The sequence below is a fragment of the Carassius carassius genome, chromosome 3 (genome assembly GCF_963082965.1).
Source record: "Carassius carassius chromosome 3, fCarCar2.1, whole genome shotgun sequence".
NCBI lineage: Eukaryota > Metazoa > Chordata > Actinopteri > Cypriniformes > Cyprinidae > Carassius > Carassius carassius.
This window is the reverse complement of record NC_081757.1, coordinates 19534909-19553008: the sequence shown is the minus strand read 5'-3', so window position 1 is coordinate 19553008 and position 18100 is coordinate 19534909. Positions and strand designations below refer to the sequence as shown.

General features: G+C 38.4%; 1 protein-coding gene across 4 annotated transcripts in view; it reads right to left on the bottom strand.

Moving 5' to 3' along the window:
* The window catches only part of dgkza (diacylglycerol kinase, zeta a), a 60115-nt gene that overhangs the window by 5208 nt on the left and 36807 nt on the right, over nucleotides 1–18100 (bottom strand). For all 4 annotated transcript variants that reach the window (XM_059532858.1, XM_059532866.1, XM_059532875.1 and 1 more), the window contains 9 exons: nucleotides 17084–17124; nucleotides 16779–16975; nucleotides 13420–13521; nucleotides 10894–10950; nucleotides 6538–6572; nucleotides 5029–5078; nucleotides 3045–3165; nucleotides 2617–2653; nucleotides 2294–2393 (listed from right to left, as the gene is read on the bottom strand). In XM_059532858.1, coding sequence (XP_059388841.1) covers nucleotides 2294–2393; nucleotides 2617–2653; nucleotides 3045–3165; nucleotides 5029–5078; nucleotides 6538–6572; nucleotides 10894–10950; nucleotides 13420–13521; nucleotides 16779–16975; nucleotides 17084–17124 — 740 coding nt within the window. The remainder of the gene's footprint in view (nucleotides 1–2293; nucleotides 2394–2616; nucleotides 2654–3044; nucleotides 3166–5028; nucleotides 5079–6537; nucleotides 6573–10893; nucleotides 10951–13419; nucleotides 13522–16778; nucleotides 16976–17083; nucleotides 17125–18100) is intronic.

The following is an 18100-nucleotide window of genomic DNA, read 5'->3' as shown; positions in this document are numbered from 1 at the left end:
ACCTGGTCATGTGACTTTTCTGTGCATATAAGTGGACCGCTATGAACATCCATTCATCATCATTTCCTCACCTTCATGTTGTTCCAAACCCATAAGATTTGGGTTAACCATTGAAACACAAACTAAGATATTTTTTTATGAAACCTGAGAGTTTTGTTACTTCACTGAAAGGCCAAGTAAAACAAATCCATATAAATCAAGCCATTTAATTAAACTCTCGTTAATATAAACGATCTCTTCATGCGCTTATTTATATTTAGGTCCCATGACATGGATTATTTTCTTTTCTTTAAATGCTTTTTAATGTTTCCTTAGGTGTACTTATATTGTTAGTATGATTTTTACATTTAAAATTTAGAAATAAAAAGCATTTTTGTATCCTGATATTAGCCCTCTGGCTTGAATGCTCTGTTTGAAGGGGCGTGTCTGCTGTGAGACTGACAACTGTTGTGATTGGCTGACATCTTTGCATACGAAATGCGTATTACATGTGGAACCCCTCTCAAATATATATATATATATATATATATATATATATATATATTTACTATTACAACTGTCGAGATTAACGAATCGTGGAGGTGTTGATTATATAATTATTTTTTTGATCTTTTACCATCACATGAAAGGCTGCAGTGATGAGCATTGAGTAAACAAAGTCTGTTTATCGCGTGAATGCAGTGATCTCGTCATTATTGCAACACGTTTTCTCTCACAAAATGCTTTCACCACAACTAACAGCAAACTCATGAATACACCACATTAATTCAGTAAGAGCTTTGTTGTGCAGCATAACAGCGTCATTCATTGTAACGGCAGTTTAGGCAAATGTGCAGATATACTCGCGATGTGTGACAGCTCCGGAAAAAAAAAGGGAGCGTTCTTTGATCGCTCTCTGTAGTTAAATCACAATTTAAATAACAGATTTGTTTCATGCTACTAAGAGAAACAACGTGAAGTTGATCGTTTAGTCACTGGCTTGATTCACTGATGCATAAACAGTATTAAACGATTTAGAAAGAAAGTCTGTGTGAATTTGAATGATTAGCTACACATCAGAAATCACTGATCACAGATCAGGCATTAATGAACACTGTTACTCACTGTTTGTGCCGCTGATGTCGAATCCATATCATAAAAGTCTGTTTGTAACGCCTGTGCTGACATTGAGACTGAATTGTATGTAAATATTTGGGCGGGCAAAGCAGAGAAAGGGGAGGTAACATTTCTCCTTACAACGTCACAAAGAGGAGATTCAAGATCAAACCGTTTGAGCTTCAATTTTCTCAAAGGCAGAGAAAGATAGCAAAATCTCGATTTACACCGATTAAAATTTCTAGAAACTTGGGGACCATATGCAGGCTAGGGGAACTCATATTAACCCTCTGGAGTCTAAGGGTATTTTTAGGGCCTGGAGAAGTTTTGTCATGCCTTGACATTTGTGCTTTTTTCAGTTTCTTATAAATATCTAAATGGGTAAAGACTAATCTCACTGTAATCAGCACAAACTGGGCTGTAATAATATGTGAAATGCATGTATGTACATGATTGTGTTTTTGAGAAAAAAAATATTATGCGTGGTTAGTGAAAAACTAAAAATGTTAAAACGCTTGAATAAGGCAAAAAAAAAACACATAAAGAACATTGGTTCCCGGGATTTTTAAGAACTGGAGCTTGTAGCCTAGAATTTTTCTTTCTAAATGATGTGAAAATCATCTTGTTTACTCACTCACAGAAAACAATATATTGATTTAAATTTTCTAAGACACTTTTTGTTGGTAAAAGTCATATGCGAGTAGGCGTCAACTACCATGAATATCATTGTGATTTACACCTGAGAAGACAAAGGGCCGCACAATGAGCTGCATAATGAGCCATTCAGTCATCTGTGCCACTGTGAGTGAGGAGTTACAAGAGAGAATGTGAGAACAAAATAAATCTATATAATTTTATGTTTGTAGTTTATTAAGAATATATTTAATTATCCCACAACATAATTTAATATCCACTTGGGGGAGCAGTTAAACAGTTTATTAGAAACAATCAAAGCTGACTTTCAAACAAATTGTTTGTTTGTTAAAAAACCTCAGAAAGTGAAATTTTCATGTCATAGGACCTTTAAACAATACAAACAATAATCAATTTATTTTGTATTTCGAAGAATAACCTTTAACAAAGTCTTGTGGGATTTGAATGACAAGAGATTTATTAATGTTCATTTTTGGGGGAACTATTCCTTTATTCCAGCATCAAACATGAACATAAAGTCTATTTCTCTCCTTTTCTATCTCACCTGTAAGTCTGTCTTCATGAGAGATGCTCCCTCCTCCACTAGGTAATGACAGATTGTCCTCTGACACAACGAGGCCGCTTTGTGCAATACTGTCTCTCCACTGAATAAAAAAGAAAGAGACAGAGAGGAAGCAAGAGATAAAGACAGAGGGATAAACAGAGAGGACAGGAGGCAGAAAGACAAGTTTGGAGGTTGTTAAAAAGCCTGCTAAGATAATTCTTAAAAAACCATGGCCTTCCTGGCTACAGTATCATAAAATAGACATTACTGTCAACAGATAAAAATAACAAATGGTATCAGTGTCTATTCAGTAAGACACTCACTTTTCTCTCTCCGTTACATCCAGGATATCAGTGGGTGCTGTGGAAAAAGAGAGAGAGAAAAAAAAAATCAAACCTTGCAACAGCAGTAAAGCATGTGCCCTGAGGTGATGGTGTGTTGCTTAATGAAGAGCTGTAAAAAGTTTGCGTGGGAGAGAGAGATGGCCTGCTTTACACAGCACCCCACCTCACACTACAGATAACACACAACAGCGACTGAAAGCAAACACCAGTCAAAAGTTTGGACACACCAGAATGTGTTTCTTATGATCATAGAGTCCTGTTGATCTAAAGGACTGGAAGCTAAAATATGTTCTGCAGCTTTTAAAATGATTGTTAAACATACAGGCATAGAAATTGCATGGATATAGCCATTTTGTCTATGCCAGCAGTTACAGCGTTTACAGATATGCTTTACGTGATTATTTTACCATTATCAATGATGTATTTGACGATCTCTTTACTGCCCACTTCCACAGCATAGTGCAGCAGGGTGCGGCCCACAGGGTCCTGCACACACAGGTCAGCCCCCCTCTTATGCAGCTCCTTCAACTGCAGAGAAAAAGCTGCCAGTCATACAAACAAACACTGAGATAAACACATCCCAAACAACAGAAAACAAAAGCGAGCATCATTATGGGAAGCCACATGGTACCCTGATCTCTGAGTCTTATTAATTATTGCAAAGTGCCAAAAAAAAAATACTGGTTATTCAATCAGACAGAGTCTAGTGATGGTCTCAGATGTGCTTAAGGAGAAAAGCACAAGGTTGGCTGAGGCTGATGGCAAACATGCCAGTGACGTCTCAATGGGTCCAAAGGACCCTTCCATGCGATTAAGCCCAAAATCTGTCAGAAACAAGCCAGGACTCTTTTATACACCAGAGAGAGTTTGGGCATAAATACTGGCATTATCACCAATCCATTGTGTCTAGAAAGATCAGTATCATCAGAGGCTTTTTATCCACCAGTTTTCAGTCTGACTTGGAGGAGATTCCTGATGATGAATGCCCTGAGAGGAAAGAGAAGACACCATCCACACACCACACAGTGCACTCTCTGCACTCCACAACTGGGTAATTACAGACACACCTGAGCATCTGTGTGTGAGTCTGAATGTAGTTCTGTATATTTCATTCGAGTTTAAATGTCCGAGTTGACTGTTTATTGTTCCATGGTCCAGCTTTGAGATGTTAGTTCACCCAAAAATTTTAATTCTTTCATTAATTACCCTCATGTCAATCCAAACCCCTAAGACCATCGTTCATCTTTGGAACACAAATTAAGATAAGTTTGATGAAATCCGAGAGCTTTCCGTCCCTGTATAGACAGCAAGGGTCCTACCAGTCAAGGCACAGAAATGTAGTAAGGACGTTGTTAAAATAGTCCATGTGACATCAGTGGTTCAACTGCAGTTTTACGAAGCTACAAAAACACTTTTTGTGCTCAAAGAAAACCAGAACAACAATTTTATTCAATGATCTCTTCTGAGACAATCCTCTGCCATTATCGACGCATGCGCATTGCTTTCCTCTGCTCATAAACAAGGTAAAATGTGATAATGGCAGAGGACTCTCCCGGAAGAGAAATCGTTGAATAAACTCATTTTTTGCTTGCTTTGTGCACAAAAAGTAGCTTCATAAAATTACGGTTGGACTGCTGATGTCCCATGGACCATTTTAATGATGTCCTTTCTATGTTTCTGTGCCTTGATCAAGGTAGGACCCTTGCTGTCTATGGTGGGTCAGAGAGGTCTTGGATTTAATCAAAAATAATTAGTTTTCTGAAGATGAACGAAGGTCTTATGGGTTTGGAACAACATGAGGGTGAGCAATTATTGACAGAATTGTAATTTTTGGGTGAACTAAATATTAAAAGATGATGTATTGGGAAAGGTATAGGATGCTGTGTACTGTACATAGGTGCCCACTGCAACATGCCAAACACCCTCGTTAATATCTGAAATGTCACCTCTTCTCCTCTCTGTATCGAGGCATTACGAGTGGGAACAGGTTTTGGGCTGGGTGTGAGAGATTATAATTCTAGAGAAAGCCTGTTTGGTCACCATAGAAACTGAGAATGAGTGAAAGGGCAAGAGAATATGCAGGATCATTTTTCTGGTTCCGCCTCCGCTCTGCAAGATACTTGACATTTAATGGTGAGGTCAGTCCTGCGTTAGAGACCACAGAATATCCTTTAGGCCGAGTGAACATTTAACTAAAAGCACACTGGTCGCTCTCTTGCATATTAAATCACTGTCAAAACACAACATCCGAGATACCTACTCAAATATTAGGTGTATGTGCATTAAATAAAACCTCTCCCAAAAGACAACACCAAAATAGGAGAGGCCTAGAAGGTGAAAAAGTAAGGTTGTTGTATTTACGTGCTTAATGTATTCAAATGATGCTCTTACCTTCTGGTGGTCCTTCTTCTTCACACATTCAATTAGATTGTCTGCTGACACTGTTTAAAGAAGAGTACTCCATCAATGAAGATTCAAGGATATTTTTTTTTTGTAGTTCTTGAACTTATTTTGACTTAAATAATTACAAAGCAAATACTGTTAGATTAAATGTGACTAGATGTGTGAAAACGTCATCAGCAAGAACAGTTAATGGATACTGAAACATTATTTTTTGCTGTTTTCATAGCTGAACTGAACTTATTTTGACATGATTACTTAAGTGTAATTAAAGCAAAGACTGAGTGTACCGAGATGACAGGTGATCAGAACAGAGTGTCATTAGCATAAATCAATATTTAATAGAGACTGAACTATAATTTTGCTGTTTTTGGTAGCTAAACTGGTTGAAGCCATTTTAATCGTTCCTGATCTTAATTTTTAAAGCTGTTAACCAGAAAATGTGCACTAGTGTTATAGTTTCCTCATGGCAACTGATGACTCCATTATTACTTAGAGGTATTATTATTCAGAAACTGCCTGCATGCACAAATCACTTATGCATATTTGTTCAATATTAAGTTATTCAGAGTTACACAAGAAGATGTTCTGTTTATTTAATGCTTTGGGAGCAGACAGTTAAAAAAGGGAGTAAAAATACGATTTTAATTATGGGTGTTGTTAATCACATTAGCTGATGCTGGCTCTGAGGGTTCAGTCTCAATATGCTAAATCTGTGTTCAAAGCTTTGCAATGCCCTTTGTAGATTTGCCTTCCTAATCCAGCAATCTTGTGTGTTGCTTCACAAACCTCGAGAGGTAAAATATGAAAACACCCAGCTGGGATGTCAGGCTAACATGCCTGTAGAGCGCACTGCGTGGCTAAATCTACACCTGTTTCTAAAGATATGCCCGCTCCAATCCAGCTCTCAAAACTTGGCCGCTTTACGGAATTGAAGAGTCTCTTTTTCCTGTCTAGAGAAAGCATGCACAGGGCCAAATCAGGTTTTCGGAAATGAATTACTCCTCTGCTAATGCCAGGAAGCTTTGGAGCTAGCGCTGAATTCTAATGTGGATCAATTGAGTGATGATAACCTGCTCTGCCTCGCTGCACCTCACAGACTGTTAGACAGTGCTTTCCTCCTCCTCTCTCTCTTCCACCTCTACCAATGCCAAGAGAGCGGAAAACACCACAGCCTTGGCACATGACCTCTCCTGACAGGCAGCAGCTCATTAAAAAAGGAACAAGAACGAAGACCAAGGAGCGTTTAACACTCAACTTACACGCAATGAATGTCAGAAACGATTCACAGAGCAAGAGCTGTTCCTCCACTACATGTAGCGGTCCCAATTTGCTTCTCGCAGAGACCTGAGACACTGTACGACTTTAACTTGTTCTCACAAGAAAAGACTAAAATTCAGCCCTCATTGTGTTTCCATTTCCATTTATTCATTCAGAATTTGACCAGTGCAACTCCGGAAGAGATAAATACAAAAATAGAGCACTACTTAAACTTCTTACCAGAGTTTGCATCGTTCAGGTTGCTCTTGTCAAACCTGTGGGAGAAACAGAAACATCTGAGTGAGTGATACACTTCAAATCAACACTTCAAGATACACTTCAAAAATCTTTTAGAGGACTTCTTCACAGTAAGCATCTGAAGCATATGTTCTTGATACACACACTGTGTGTGAAGCTATTAATCTCATCTTCTGATGTTTTGACTTATGAAGCTGTTCAAATGATCCTAAAGAATGGCTACGTATTTCACATGCATGCAGACTCTGTTATCCCTTCTCAACATATATCTCAGAAATTGAATGAGCAAAAAAATAATGACTTCAAATGAGCTTCAACATATAAGAGCAAGAGATGAATTGAGGATGGAACCAAAACTCAATGAAATGTCACTGGAATGCTATCATGAGGTCTGCTGGACATATTTGAGACTGGACAGAGTCTTGAGCAGGGCATGTCAGTTAGAAAATTTGTTTTGACTGGTGAGGTGCTGATGCCATCAAAGTACCACAAGAGTGATTCGAGGGCAGTCGGCTGGATCAGCCAGCATAATTTTTCCAGAGTGGCTGCAAGGGCTCTGATGATAACAGCCATTTCACGATTGGTCAGACTCACAGATGGTGTGCATTTCATATTTATTCTGATCATTCAAGTTCCACTAATGCTCACACATCAGTGTTTTTAAAACAGTAAAAACTCTTTTCATGTACTCTTAATGTCATACTGTTACAAATGTTATGTTCATCAAAACAAATAAATAATAAACTGATAAAAGTACGTCAACATTCTAAACATTCTTCTCCAGATTAAGAAGCATATAACAGTGTTTCTGGTTGCTAGACATAAAATTCAAAAGTGTGTTTATTTGAGAAATATTTTATCTAATCCACTAAATGTGTGAACATCATTGCGAGAACTTTAAAATGTTCAATTTGATAGCTCCTTTTTTCAACTCCTCCCCCAAAAATCTGGCTGATTGGTAAAGGGAAGCACAGCCAAAGTCGAACCCGCATAATGATGGTGATGTTGACACCATCGTGGACCCTACACCTCCTCTCTGTCTCTTCCCCTGACTGGAGCATCTTCTGTGTGCTCTCACCTGAAAGAATATTTGATCAAAGAGCTCCCCACCACACAACAAGAAGGCTGGGACATTAAGAAACAGAGATGTGTGGCACATAGGGCTTTGAAAGCTGAACTTTGCTAGAAGCAGTGTGGCTCTGAGGTTGTTCTTTCACCAGAAACACCTACAGTCTCTAATATAAGAGTTGACTATAATGCAGATCTTTGGTATTTCATAATAAAGAGCAATACAAGTGTCAGAGGTCAAGAGAGGTCAGATCATGGTCAATTGAAAAACAATGAACGCGTTTAACTTCGAATACACAGTCTCAAATTAAGTGAGACAGAAAAAGAGGGAGGGAAAGGTAACAGAAGTCACGAACACTTAAGTCAAAGCCACAACACACTGTTTCCATTGTGACATATCTATGAGTGATTGTGTGTGTGAGAGAGAGAGAGAGAGAGAGAGTTGGGGGGGGGGGGGGCTTGCTAAGGAATCTGAGTGTTTCCCATAATTAAAAGTAGTTTGCAGGCTCATAAATCTGGGCTCTGACATGTCTTTCCAACACACACACCTTTGCTGTAATGTTTGCATGCCTCCTCTAGCCTTGCAGCTGAGGTTCAGCCTTCAGACAGTGAAATTTGCTCAGGTAAGTGGATCTCAGATCCCTGAAACCACAAATCACCAGTCTCAGCTATAAAAAAAATCCAGCTCTATCAATCACAATTTATCTTTTCATATAGCTCTATCATGACAAGTGAGGTTCAAATACACTTATCTCTGGTCAGTGATGGGGAATGTTCAGAACAGCCAATCTTTTCCTGTGTGACTGAAAGTTCACACAAAACTTAAGCACAGATTCACATCACTGAACTATACTCTTGCTGAAGTGATCAGCATCCACATTTTATATTGCTGGGATACAACCTCTTCCTCTTCAGATGGAAACTGTAATGTGCGTTGGGACTCACATTACAGTGCATGAGGAGGGAAGATTCGACAATGGCACTCAAATCTCTGTATTACGAGAGCTTGATGCATGCCATCTAACCATCATATCCTGAAGGAAAAGCTGGCAATGGTTTATTCCCCCAGCCTAAATGATCATCCAGTGTTTAAACATGTCTGAACCATTCCTTGGTATGTAACCCAGACGGCAGCTGTAATTACTCACGTTCCTCAGCCTGCTTTCACAACACTCTCAAACACTAAGACACGCAAACATGCACCCTGAACTCACACACATGCTCACAGCAGCTTTAATGGGGTTATTGAGTTTTTGCTAGCTGTAATTGCTAGTAATTTAGCACATTTAGAGAAAGGGTAGAAATGTGACATTGGGCCAATTATTCGATATGAGTCCAGAAACCTCTTATTAGCTCTAGAGAGAAACAGCAATCTGAATCAGGGCCAGCCTGGCGTTCCCTCAGCCAGATCACCAGCTCCAACCAGCTCTCACAAATCGCATTCGCAGGCCAGTTTTATTATTGATTGTGGATTGGAATGTTCTCCTCTAATCACTACTGAGATTTATGAGCAGATGTTTTTCTTTAAACAAAAGCAGGTCTTAATGAGGGCGCTTGATGGTCCATGCTGTGAATACAATACCATTAGAGGAAACTTCAATATACTTCAATGTAGGAAAGCTTTAAGGGTCAAAGTTCAGCTCACAAGGGACCAATAAGACTTTGGCATCTATGGGATCTCAGCTCGATAATGAAGGCTGTGATGCACCATTAAACTGCCCTCGCTCCTCTTGAGTATCTTTCCTTGTTTGCTTCTCCTCATCAGTTTTGCTCCTTCCAATTTACCATTTGCAGACATCACATTAAAGATGGTTGGCTCAGACTGCTCAGGAAACAAAGGGCTAATTTCTCACTCGCGCTCCTGCTTCTTCCTGTTGTTATTTGCTTTGAGTATCAGTGTTCAGATGTAAATCTGCCTCAGAATGAGAGTAACTCATGGGGCTCAGCTATAATTCCATTAGAGGAAAATGCAAATCCCTCATTTATGTATGACAGAAAAACAACATAAAACATGCATCATTTATGGCTCTTATTCAAAATTAAACCAACAATAGCAGAAACCTAATCAATTTCCCTTGTAGACAGAGATAGATAGAGAGTGAGAGAGAGGACAAGCTACTGGTTTAATCAAACTTTCGTGCATGTTAAGCTGATTTGAGGTATTGATTAGCTGTAGAATATGAGCACGGGAAGAGAGAGTGTCATATAAGAACAGAGTAATGATTTTTTTCAGGCAGTCACAATTTAAACAAGCTATCTTTTTTCTTGTCTATGTTGAAGCCATCCCTTAAAGGGACAGTTCACCCTTAAAAAAAAAGTATTCTTTTAACATTTATTCATTCTAATGGCATTTCAAACATCTATGACTTTGACACTGTTCAAAATTTCCTGTTTTATGTTGAACAGTCATACAGGGTTGGAACAAGAGGATGGGTAAATGATCACAGGATTTTCATTTTTAAGTGAACAATCCCTTTAAGAGGGGCTGTTCACACAAGAGCTAATTTTTACTTAAATAGTATCCAACTGCAGAGCTGCAGTACTGATGTATGAAAGAAAGGCAAGATCTTGAGATGCGTTTTTAAAAGTTGAACAACTTTTGATCCTACACAGTCTCTTTAAAACAGAAAGCTTATGTGCAAGCAGCGAGACACATCGTAATTGTCAAAGATGTCCATTTAGCAGCTATTTACATAGAAAACAAAAAGCATGAAGTGGAACACAAAAAAAGCATTCTGTGTGAATCGGCCCTTAGTCTTCAAGCAAACAGCAGTTAGAGAATACGATGACAGACATCACACTCGAGAACGTCAGACAAGACAAAACACGAACAAACTGTGACTACATTGGATCAGCACAGACTAGATTAGAGCAGAGCAGAACAGAACAAATTACTACTCTGATTGTACTTTGTTTATGTGTTCTTATGTGCGTGTGTGCATCTCTTCTACCCTCTAATGCCGTGTCAACAGAGACAGCTGGGCCTAATAAGGAACAGAACAGGCCAGTCAAAATAATAATCAGCAGCACAAATGGTGAGGTCCTGCTGTGGTAGAGTTCTTTTCCTCATTGCAGCAATGACACTCATAGTGCACATTAAGAAAAGTCACTGGCCGCCGGTAACTATCCCCACTGGGATTAAAAGAGTAGAGCCGCTCTTTGAACACTTTCAACACTAACATCTATAGCAGCTCTGAGAAGACACAACTGAAAGGGTACAGAGAGGGGAGGAATACAGAAACATGACAAGACTGTAAAGCTTTGTCTCACCTGCTGGTAGGTTTGAAATCTGCTGCTGTTGTATTTGAGCGATGAATACCCCCCACCCTTCAAAATGACAAAAGAATACAAAATAAATAAAATGTAAATAAGTAGATAAATGAATGGGAATTTAAGACAAAAAAGATAAAGACATTACCATAAACAATAATCATTTAACATAACAGTGACAGTACAAAAATGAGATTTGCATTTTCCTGAGGAAATATAGATACTTGAATGGCAGTCAAAAAATAGTTTAAAAGTTTAGGTTTTAGGCTTTGGTTCAGTGTAAATAAAATGCTGTATTAGAGCTGCTCTGTCACTGTCATGACATTGAACATCTTGTTTTCTGTTGGCTGCACACAGCTCATACATATTCACTGTGGATTTTAAAATTGGATATGCAAGACATATATTCAAAAGAAAAGGGCAAATCCAAAATTCAGCATGTAGTAAAACATAAAAGGAACAAATACCAAATCAATTCGGCAATACATTGAGGTGATTTCACTGTTGTTGTTGCATTAAAGGGTATTTAAAAGTATCAACTGTATCAATCTTCCTTTAATAAAAAAAAAAAGTATGAAATGTACAAATATAACAAAATAGATGTCACATGAAAAAAAAAGTTTTAAAAAATAGAAAAAATGAGAATATTTTTGAACAAACCCTAACCAGAATGTTTATACAGTATATGGCATGGAAAATAACACACACACACACACACACACACACACACACACACACACACACACACACACACACACACACACACACACACACACACACACACACACACACACACACACACACACACACACACAAACAGCACAATAAAATTAAAAGGACTATGGTTTGAGTTGGTGTGGCATTTTAAAGACTTTTAATGCATTAAGCATGTGATGTAATGCAGATACATTTCACCATTACAAACAGGGGTGGTTCTATTAGCTCTGGTCTCACCAGATATTCCTCCCCTCAGGCAGGGTTGTGGCCTGGACCCAATTGGAGCATATCAATTCATGGCCAGCACAAATGTTATATAATGTTCCACAGGCAGACACTTTTACTGAGATATCACTGACCCTAGGAGAAACTTAATAGAACCCAAAGAGCCCATCATTTAGGGACACAAAGGAATGTATGAGTCCAGGACAGCTCTCTGTGCTTTACTGAGCTGATTTCACACAAGAGGGAGATTTATGATTGTGGTTTCTGACTAGAAAGCAGTCAGACAGTGATATCCCTTATGTGTCTTCTGTGCAGTAAAACCTAACAGTTCATGGCCAGCAGCTTTTTGTATTTTTATCTCTTGGCCTGTTTCTGGTGGTTGGATCTATTCTCTCTATGCTATTATGAGGTCTGGTATCCTAAAGGGCATCTAAGGAAAACTTTCCATATCTTCTCCTGGTCACATATGCAGATGTACACATCACAAGAAGCAGGAGCCTAATGTCTTTCTGTCCTGCCAGATATATCTTCTAAACAATATGAAAAAAAATAAGCAGGAACAGAGACTTAAGAAAATATCATAAATAAAATATTCCAGCATTTTCTTAAATTTACTGTAAGCGTACATGTACATGTATGCAAAAACAGTTGCATTTTTTCATGCAGCCCTCATGAAACGCTCATAGGAAACTATTAAATTCATCCTTAAAAAACCTGTGTGAAAACCCTTTAGACATACTCTCACTCTCTCTCTCTCACACACACACACACACACACACACACACACACACACACACACACACACACACACACACACACACACACACACACACACACACACACACACACACACACACACACACACACACACACACACACACACACACACACACACACACACACACACACACACACACACACACACACACAGATTCAGGCACCCATACAGGCACATTTACACTTTTACACATACAGAGGGGAATCAATGCCATACTTCACAATTAAAAGGGAACCTCATCTCATTTGATTTTCTCTTTTTATTAAGAATACAGAATAAAATATAGGATTTTTCATTATTATTAAATTATAATAATTGATTAATGAATTATTATTTACTATAAATTAAAAATCTAGCATCTGAGCTAAAAACAAAACACTCAAAACATTAAAACGAATGCAGTAAAAAGGTATTGGTACTGACTCTGACTGGACAAGCTACAATAGAAACTATACACTCATTACTTGTGTTTATGCCAATCAAGTGTACTCCAGCTCTACACACTGTACTCATTACCAATAAAACATCACAAAAATAGATATGCAAAAGGAATTAGTTCTTTTTTTGCTATTACAAAGATTAGCCAGTAAGGGAACTACTCAAGCTTCACAGATCAGCATCTCTCATACCAGCACAGAACTCAATATTCTGCTTAGGGCCATACAGACATAGATCAGAAAGAACATGCAAGAACTTTCAGCCTTAAAAAAAAAACTATTTTTGTATGGCAGCAGACTTGATCCACGTGGCTGGAGTTTCAGAGATGTGCTCTAGAGGATCATAAACGTTCTCTGTGTAGCTCTTACCTGCTGAGAGCTGGTTTGGCTGATCTGAGCGAGTCACTGTGTGCAAGAGCTTCTGCCACAGAACTGTCACTGGAAACACGCTTCCTTTGGTGCTCTGCAACCCTGAAGAAACAACGAGAGAGACACACACACACACAGAGACATTATCAAGAGCAATATTTGGTACTGAAACAGCAGGCCAGTCATTCTATCTGCAGCAAACAAAAAACAAATGCTGTGATGTACCACAGTCCAGCTGCTAACAAATAATGATGTGTGCACTTGTTCTTTAATGTTGGAGGTCTTTGTGATATAAGAAAAAGCAACATGCAAAGACCCACAATTACAGTCTGGTAAATAAAAGGAATACCCTAAAACATAGAAAAATGTTTAGATGTATATTGTTTCTGTTTATAGTATGTCATAATAGTGTGTGAAAGAAAAAGAAAGGAACAGATGAAGGTGGAGACAGAGACAGAGAGATAGAGAAAGATAGAGACACTACCCTTTGATCTCCACTAGTGCATGCATCACCCTGTAGCAGTCTGATCTCATTTGGTGGAAAAGCATAACCGGTGGAAAAACATTACGAAGACAAGAGAGAGCGAAAGAGAAAGAGAGAGAAAGCCAACATGTCTAGAGACTCAAAAAGACAATGCTTCCTGTCACTTTGTTCACCCATAGCTCACCCTGGCAAACTCAGCACTTAACACCACAAAGAGAACACCACAAAGGCTAATTACATCTTTTTATTAATTTAATATTCCTTTCATGAGCGATTCCGTGTGATTCTGAATTGAACAAAAGCATGTTTAATGTTGCCTCGGCGAGGGATCGTTATTTCATGCCCAAGGGATTTAAGTGATGTAATAATGCCTGCCAAATGCATCAGCAGCCGTACGCCTGTGTGACTGATTGAGTCTCTGCGACTAACAACAAATCAGGAGCAGGGAAGATGCCAAAAAATCCCATCCAAAACAAAAAGTACCACTGATTAAATACACGCAGGAAAAAGATGAAATGCACAAATGCAATGCGAAATAACCAAAATAAAGAAAGACAAAAGGGGAAGGAAAAGAGGATGAGCAAGAGCAAAAAGGATCGATGTCAATGAAAAGAAGGTGAGCCAAAGTTCTCTGAAACTCTGAAAGACTTGCTGTTTCGCAAACATGTCATTAGGACTGCAGAAACTATATTTAAGTATCGACAAGGAAGAAAATATCCTGCCTATTGCAACAAAAAGCAAAGCGAATGGCCATATAATGATATCTGGAATCTTTTATGCTGCAGTTTTTACAAGACAAAGAACCCAGACATATATTCACATAAAAAAATCGTTACACAACCAGAAACCAAACAAAATGCAGACATTTTGAAGCTTTGTATGCTTGTTGTGTATCTAACACAACAGAGTTCAATAAACAACACACAATTATTGAAGTAAACAAGACTAATTACAGACAACTTCAGCCTTGATGTGGAAAACCCACGTGGCTTTGAGTGAACCCAAGAGAGAAAAGGTAGAATTTGAATCAAGGATGACAAATGACACATTTACAGTGAAACTGTAGAGTGTGAGGACGACGTGAGAGAAGGACAGATACAGAATCGAGAATTCAAATACAGAAAGATAAAGGATATATCAGTACATCAAGTACCCTAAAGACAAAAGGCTGACTGTTATCTCACAATCACAGCACACATGACAGCAGCAGTGCTCTGAGGGACCGCTCAATGTTTTCCATTGGGAGCCATAAACAAAAGCTCCTATCGGATGGGTTATACAATCGTGACATAATCAGGAGAGCTATGCCCAGTGCAGCAGCTTGTCTGTGTTTCAACCAGACACATTACACTGCTTCACACAGCTGGGAGGACAATGAGAAAGACACAGACATCACAGAGCTAACTGTTCAATCATTCTGATCAATCAGTTCTTCCTGACCAACATGAGCTAATATATGAACGGTTGTTTTAATATATGTCATTTATTCCTATTGTGTTATTTTCACAGCCACTACTCCAGTCTTCAGTGTCACATGATCCTTCAGAAATTATTGTAATATGCTGATTTGGTGCTCAAGAAACATTTCTGGTTATTATCAATTTCAAATTTTCATGGAAACTGTGATTTTTTACATTTTTAAATGCTATTTAGTTTAAGGAATATAAAGTTTAAAAATGGCATTTATTGTAAATGTCTTTCCTGTAACTAGGCAATTCATTTTTTTTAAATACAAATCTTAATGACCTCACACTTTTGAACCGTAGTGGTGTTTTGGATGCTGGACCCCATCATGGGATGCTAAAATGCAGGTGTCCTCAATCAGGCTTCTTAACTAGCTTAACCAATACGATTTCCATGGTCAGTCAGCTTATCCAGAATGACCAATGTTGGCTGACAACCTTCACCAGCACAAAATCAATAATTAAGCCTGAACCAACAACAGAAATTAATGCTGCTCTTTTCAGCAAAGCATTCATTTAAGGTTAAATAACATAAAACTAGAAAATAAACAAATACACAAATCCTGACAGACGATTTACATTTAAAATAACAGAAAGGATGTTTGATGATGAAGCTTAAACGAAATATTTTGACACAATTTTTAACTGATTTCATTCAATTATTTAATAATTAAACAAGAAACATTCGCAAGGACAGAAAAACAGAAAAAGCCAATTTACTGTCTGTATTCTCTTTCCCTGTCTTGACCTCTATTACCCCTCCAAACACACACACACACACACACACACACACTCACAGGAGATTAACAGGGGCTGCGGTGCTGTATGACTTTTTCATGCAGCTATAAATAGAGGATCGGATCAAGCTCTTTGCTGCAGGAAACACTCTTTTTTCACTCTGAACCACATAATTATTCTGCTATACACACACAATATCACAATCACATTCTCATCTGCACATGCAAACATGCATAGACATTCATGTATGAACCTGCCTACACAAAAGCGTACCATTATATAAAATCCATCCTGAAAGTAACAACTATAAGGCACCCAAGGTGGATATTAAATGTTAAATGTGGATGTTCAGTGAATTAGAATTAGTGTTGTTAATGAAGCATTTGTACAAAGCAGCTGAGCTGTGAGAACCACACTGCCACCAGCCGGCTTGATGCTCTTCTGCTCCCTGTTGGCTGATATTACAGAGCAGAAGCTGCTGTCAGCTAACTGACATCAGTTATTAACAGTTATTAGCTGCCACTGGCAATAAAAATGTCTCCTTTATTAAAGTTTGCATAAAATAACTCATTCATCAAAACATTGTTATATTGTCAGGAAAGGTAAAGATTAGCTGGCAGTGTGGTGCTAGTTACATTTAAATGGTTCCCTTTATGTTTGCCTGTGTATCTCACCTGGGTCCGGGTGAGTTTGGTGGAGAAGAAGAGGATGATGGGAAGGCAAATTTACATGGATCAGAAGGGGCATCACTAGAGGAGTTCACCAGGTCTGGCATGCCTGGCGATGTGCTGACCGTCTCTGTGACAACTAGCTCTGGGTCCAAAACGAACAGCTCATCCTGTGAGATTTCAGTCACGTAGTTAAGATGCTCCTGAGGGATGACACAGACACCAGACAATTGTGAATGGTTTGTTTGTGAATACTTCAAATTACTCAATTGTAGTTTGAATTACTCATAGGTATTGTACAGAGGACTCACTTGAGCTCGATCGATCCTGTAGAATCGATCCGCTGTTGTAGCTGCAAACACAAAACATAAAAAACGAGAAATCAGGCTTGTGATTATGCACCAGACATTCAAGAGCAAGTTCAAGTAAAAGAGATGACAGAATATATCTCGTTCTAATGTTCATGTATCCAATTACACAACTGTTTCAACATCTACACTTGATAAAACCTTGGGTGATTTTTTCAACTCAAACACTTGATTGAGACTATTGGGAAGGAAGCTGGCTTGATTTGACCCAATTTGGGTTAATAATTGCTCATAATCAGAAACCCAACAGTGCTCCAGATGTGAAAAAGATTATGCATGTCACACAAGCTCCAACATTTCTGAGTGCTAATGCCACATCTATCCATGCTTGCAGTAAAACGTGTGGAAAATAGAAGAAAACATAATAATCAACATTTATTTAACAATGTTAAATTAACATTTAAAAAGGAAAATAATTAAGGTGTAGTAACTGTTGAGTTGCCATCCTTTTCTGCACTTTTTTTTCAATCTGTACACATTGTTTTCACTTTTGCCTACATTTTTGTTAATATTTTACCTGCTGATAATTACTATAGCCTGTGTTGTTACCATAGTCATTTTCTCCCAACTCATTTTGGGGTTAAGGTTCTTGGGTCAAATATTTATCCTAACCCATCTGTTTGTTTTTAATGAGTGCTAAAAGACAGATTGCTATGGATCTCACATCTCATCAAAGCAAATTACTCCCAAAGAGAACACGCATGCTGAAAATGCACACATAAAACTCCCATGAGCTTGTCCTCATACCTGTAAATAACACATTTGCAGCAAAAGTAATGAATGCACATGATTCCTCACACTCTGGTGACATCTGCTCTGGGACAGGAACGATCTGCGATGATCATGGAAAACTGTGTAACACTGGCCTCGGATCAGATTTTGCCCCTGCTTGCACTAATAATTACTTGACAACAACTTCATAACACTGAGCTGAGATCAGAAGTGCTGCCACAATCACTC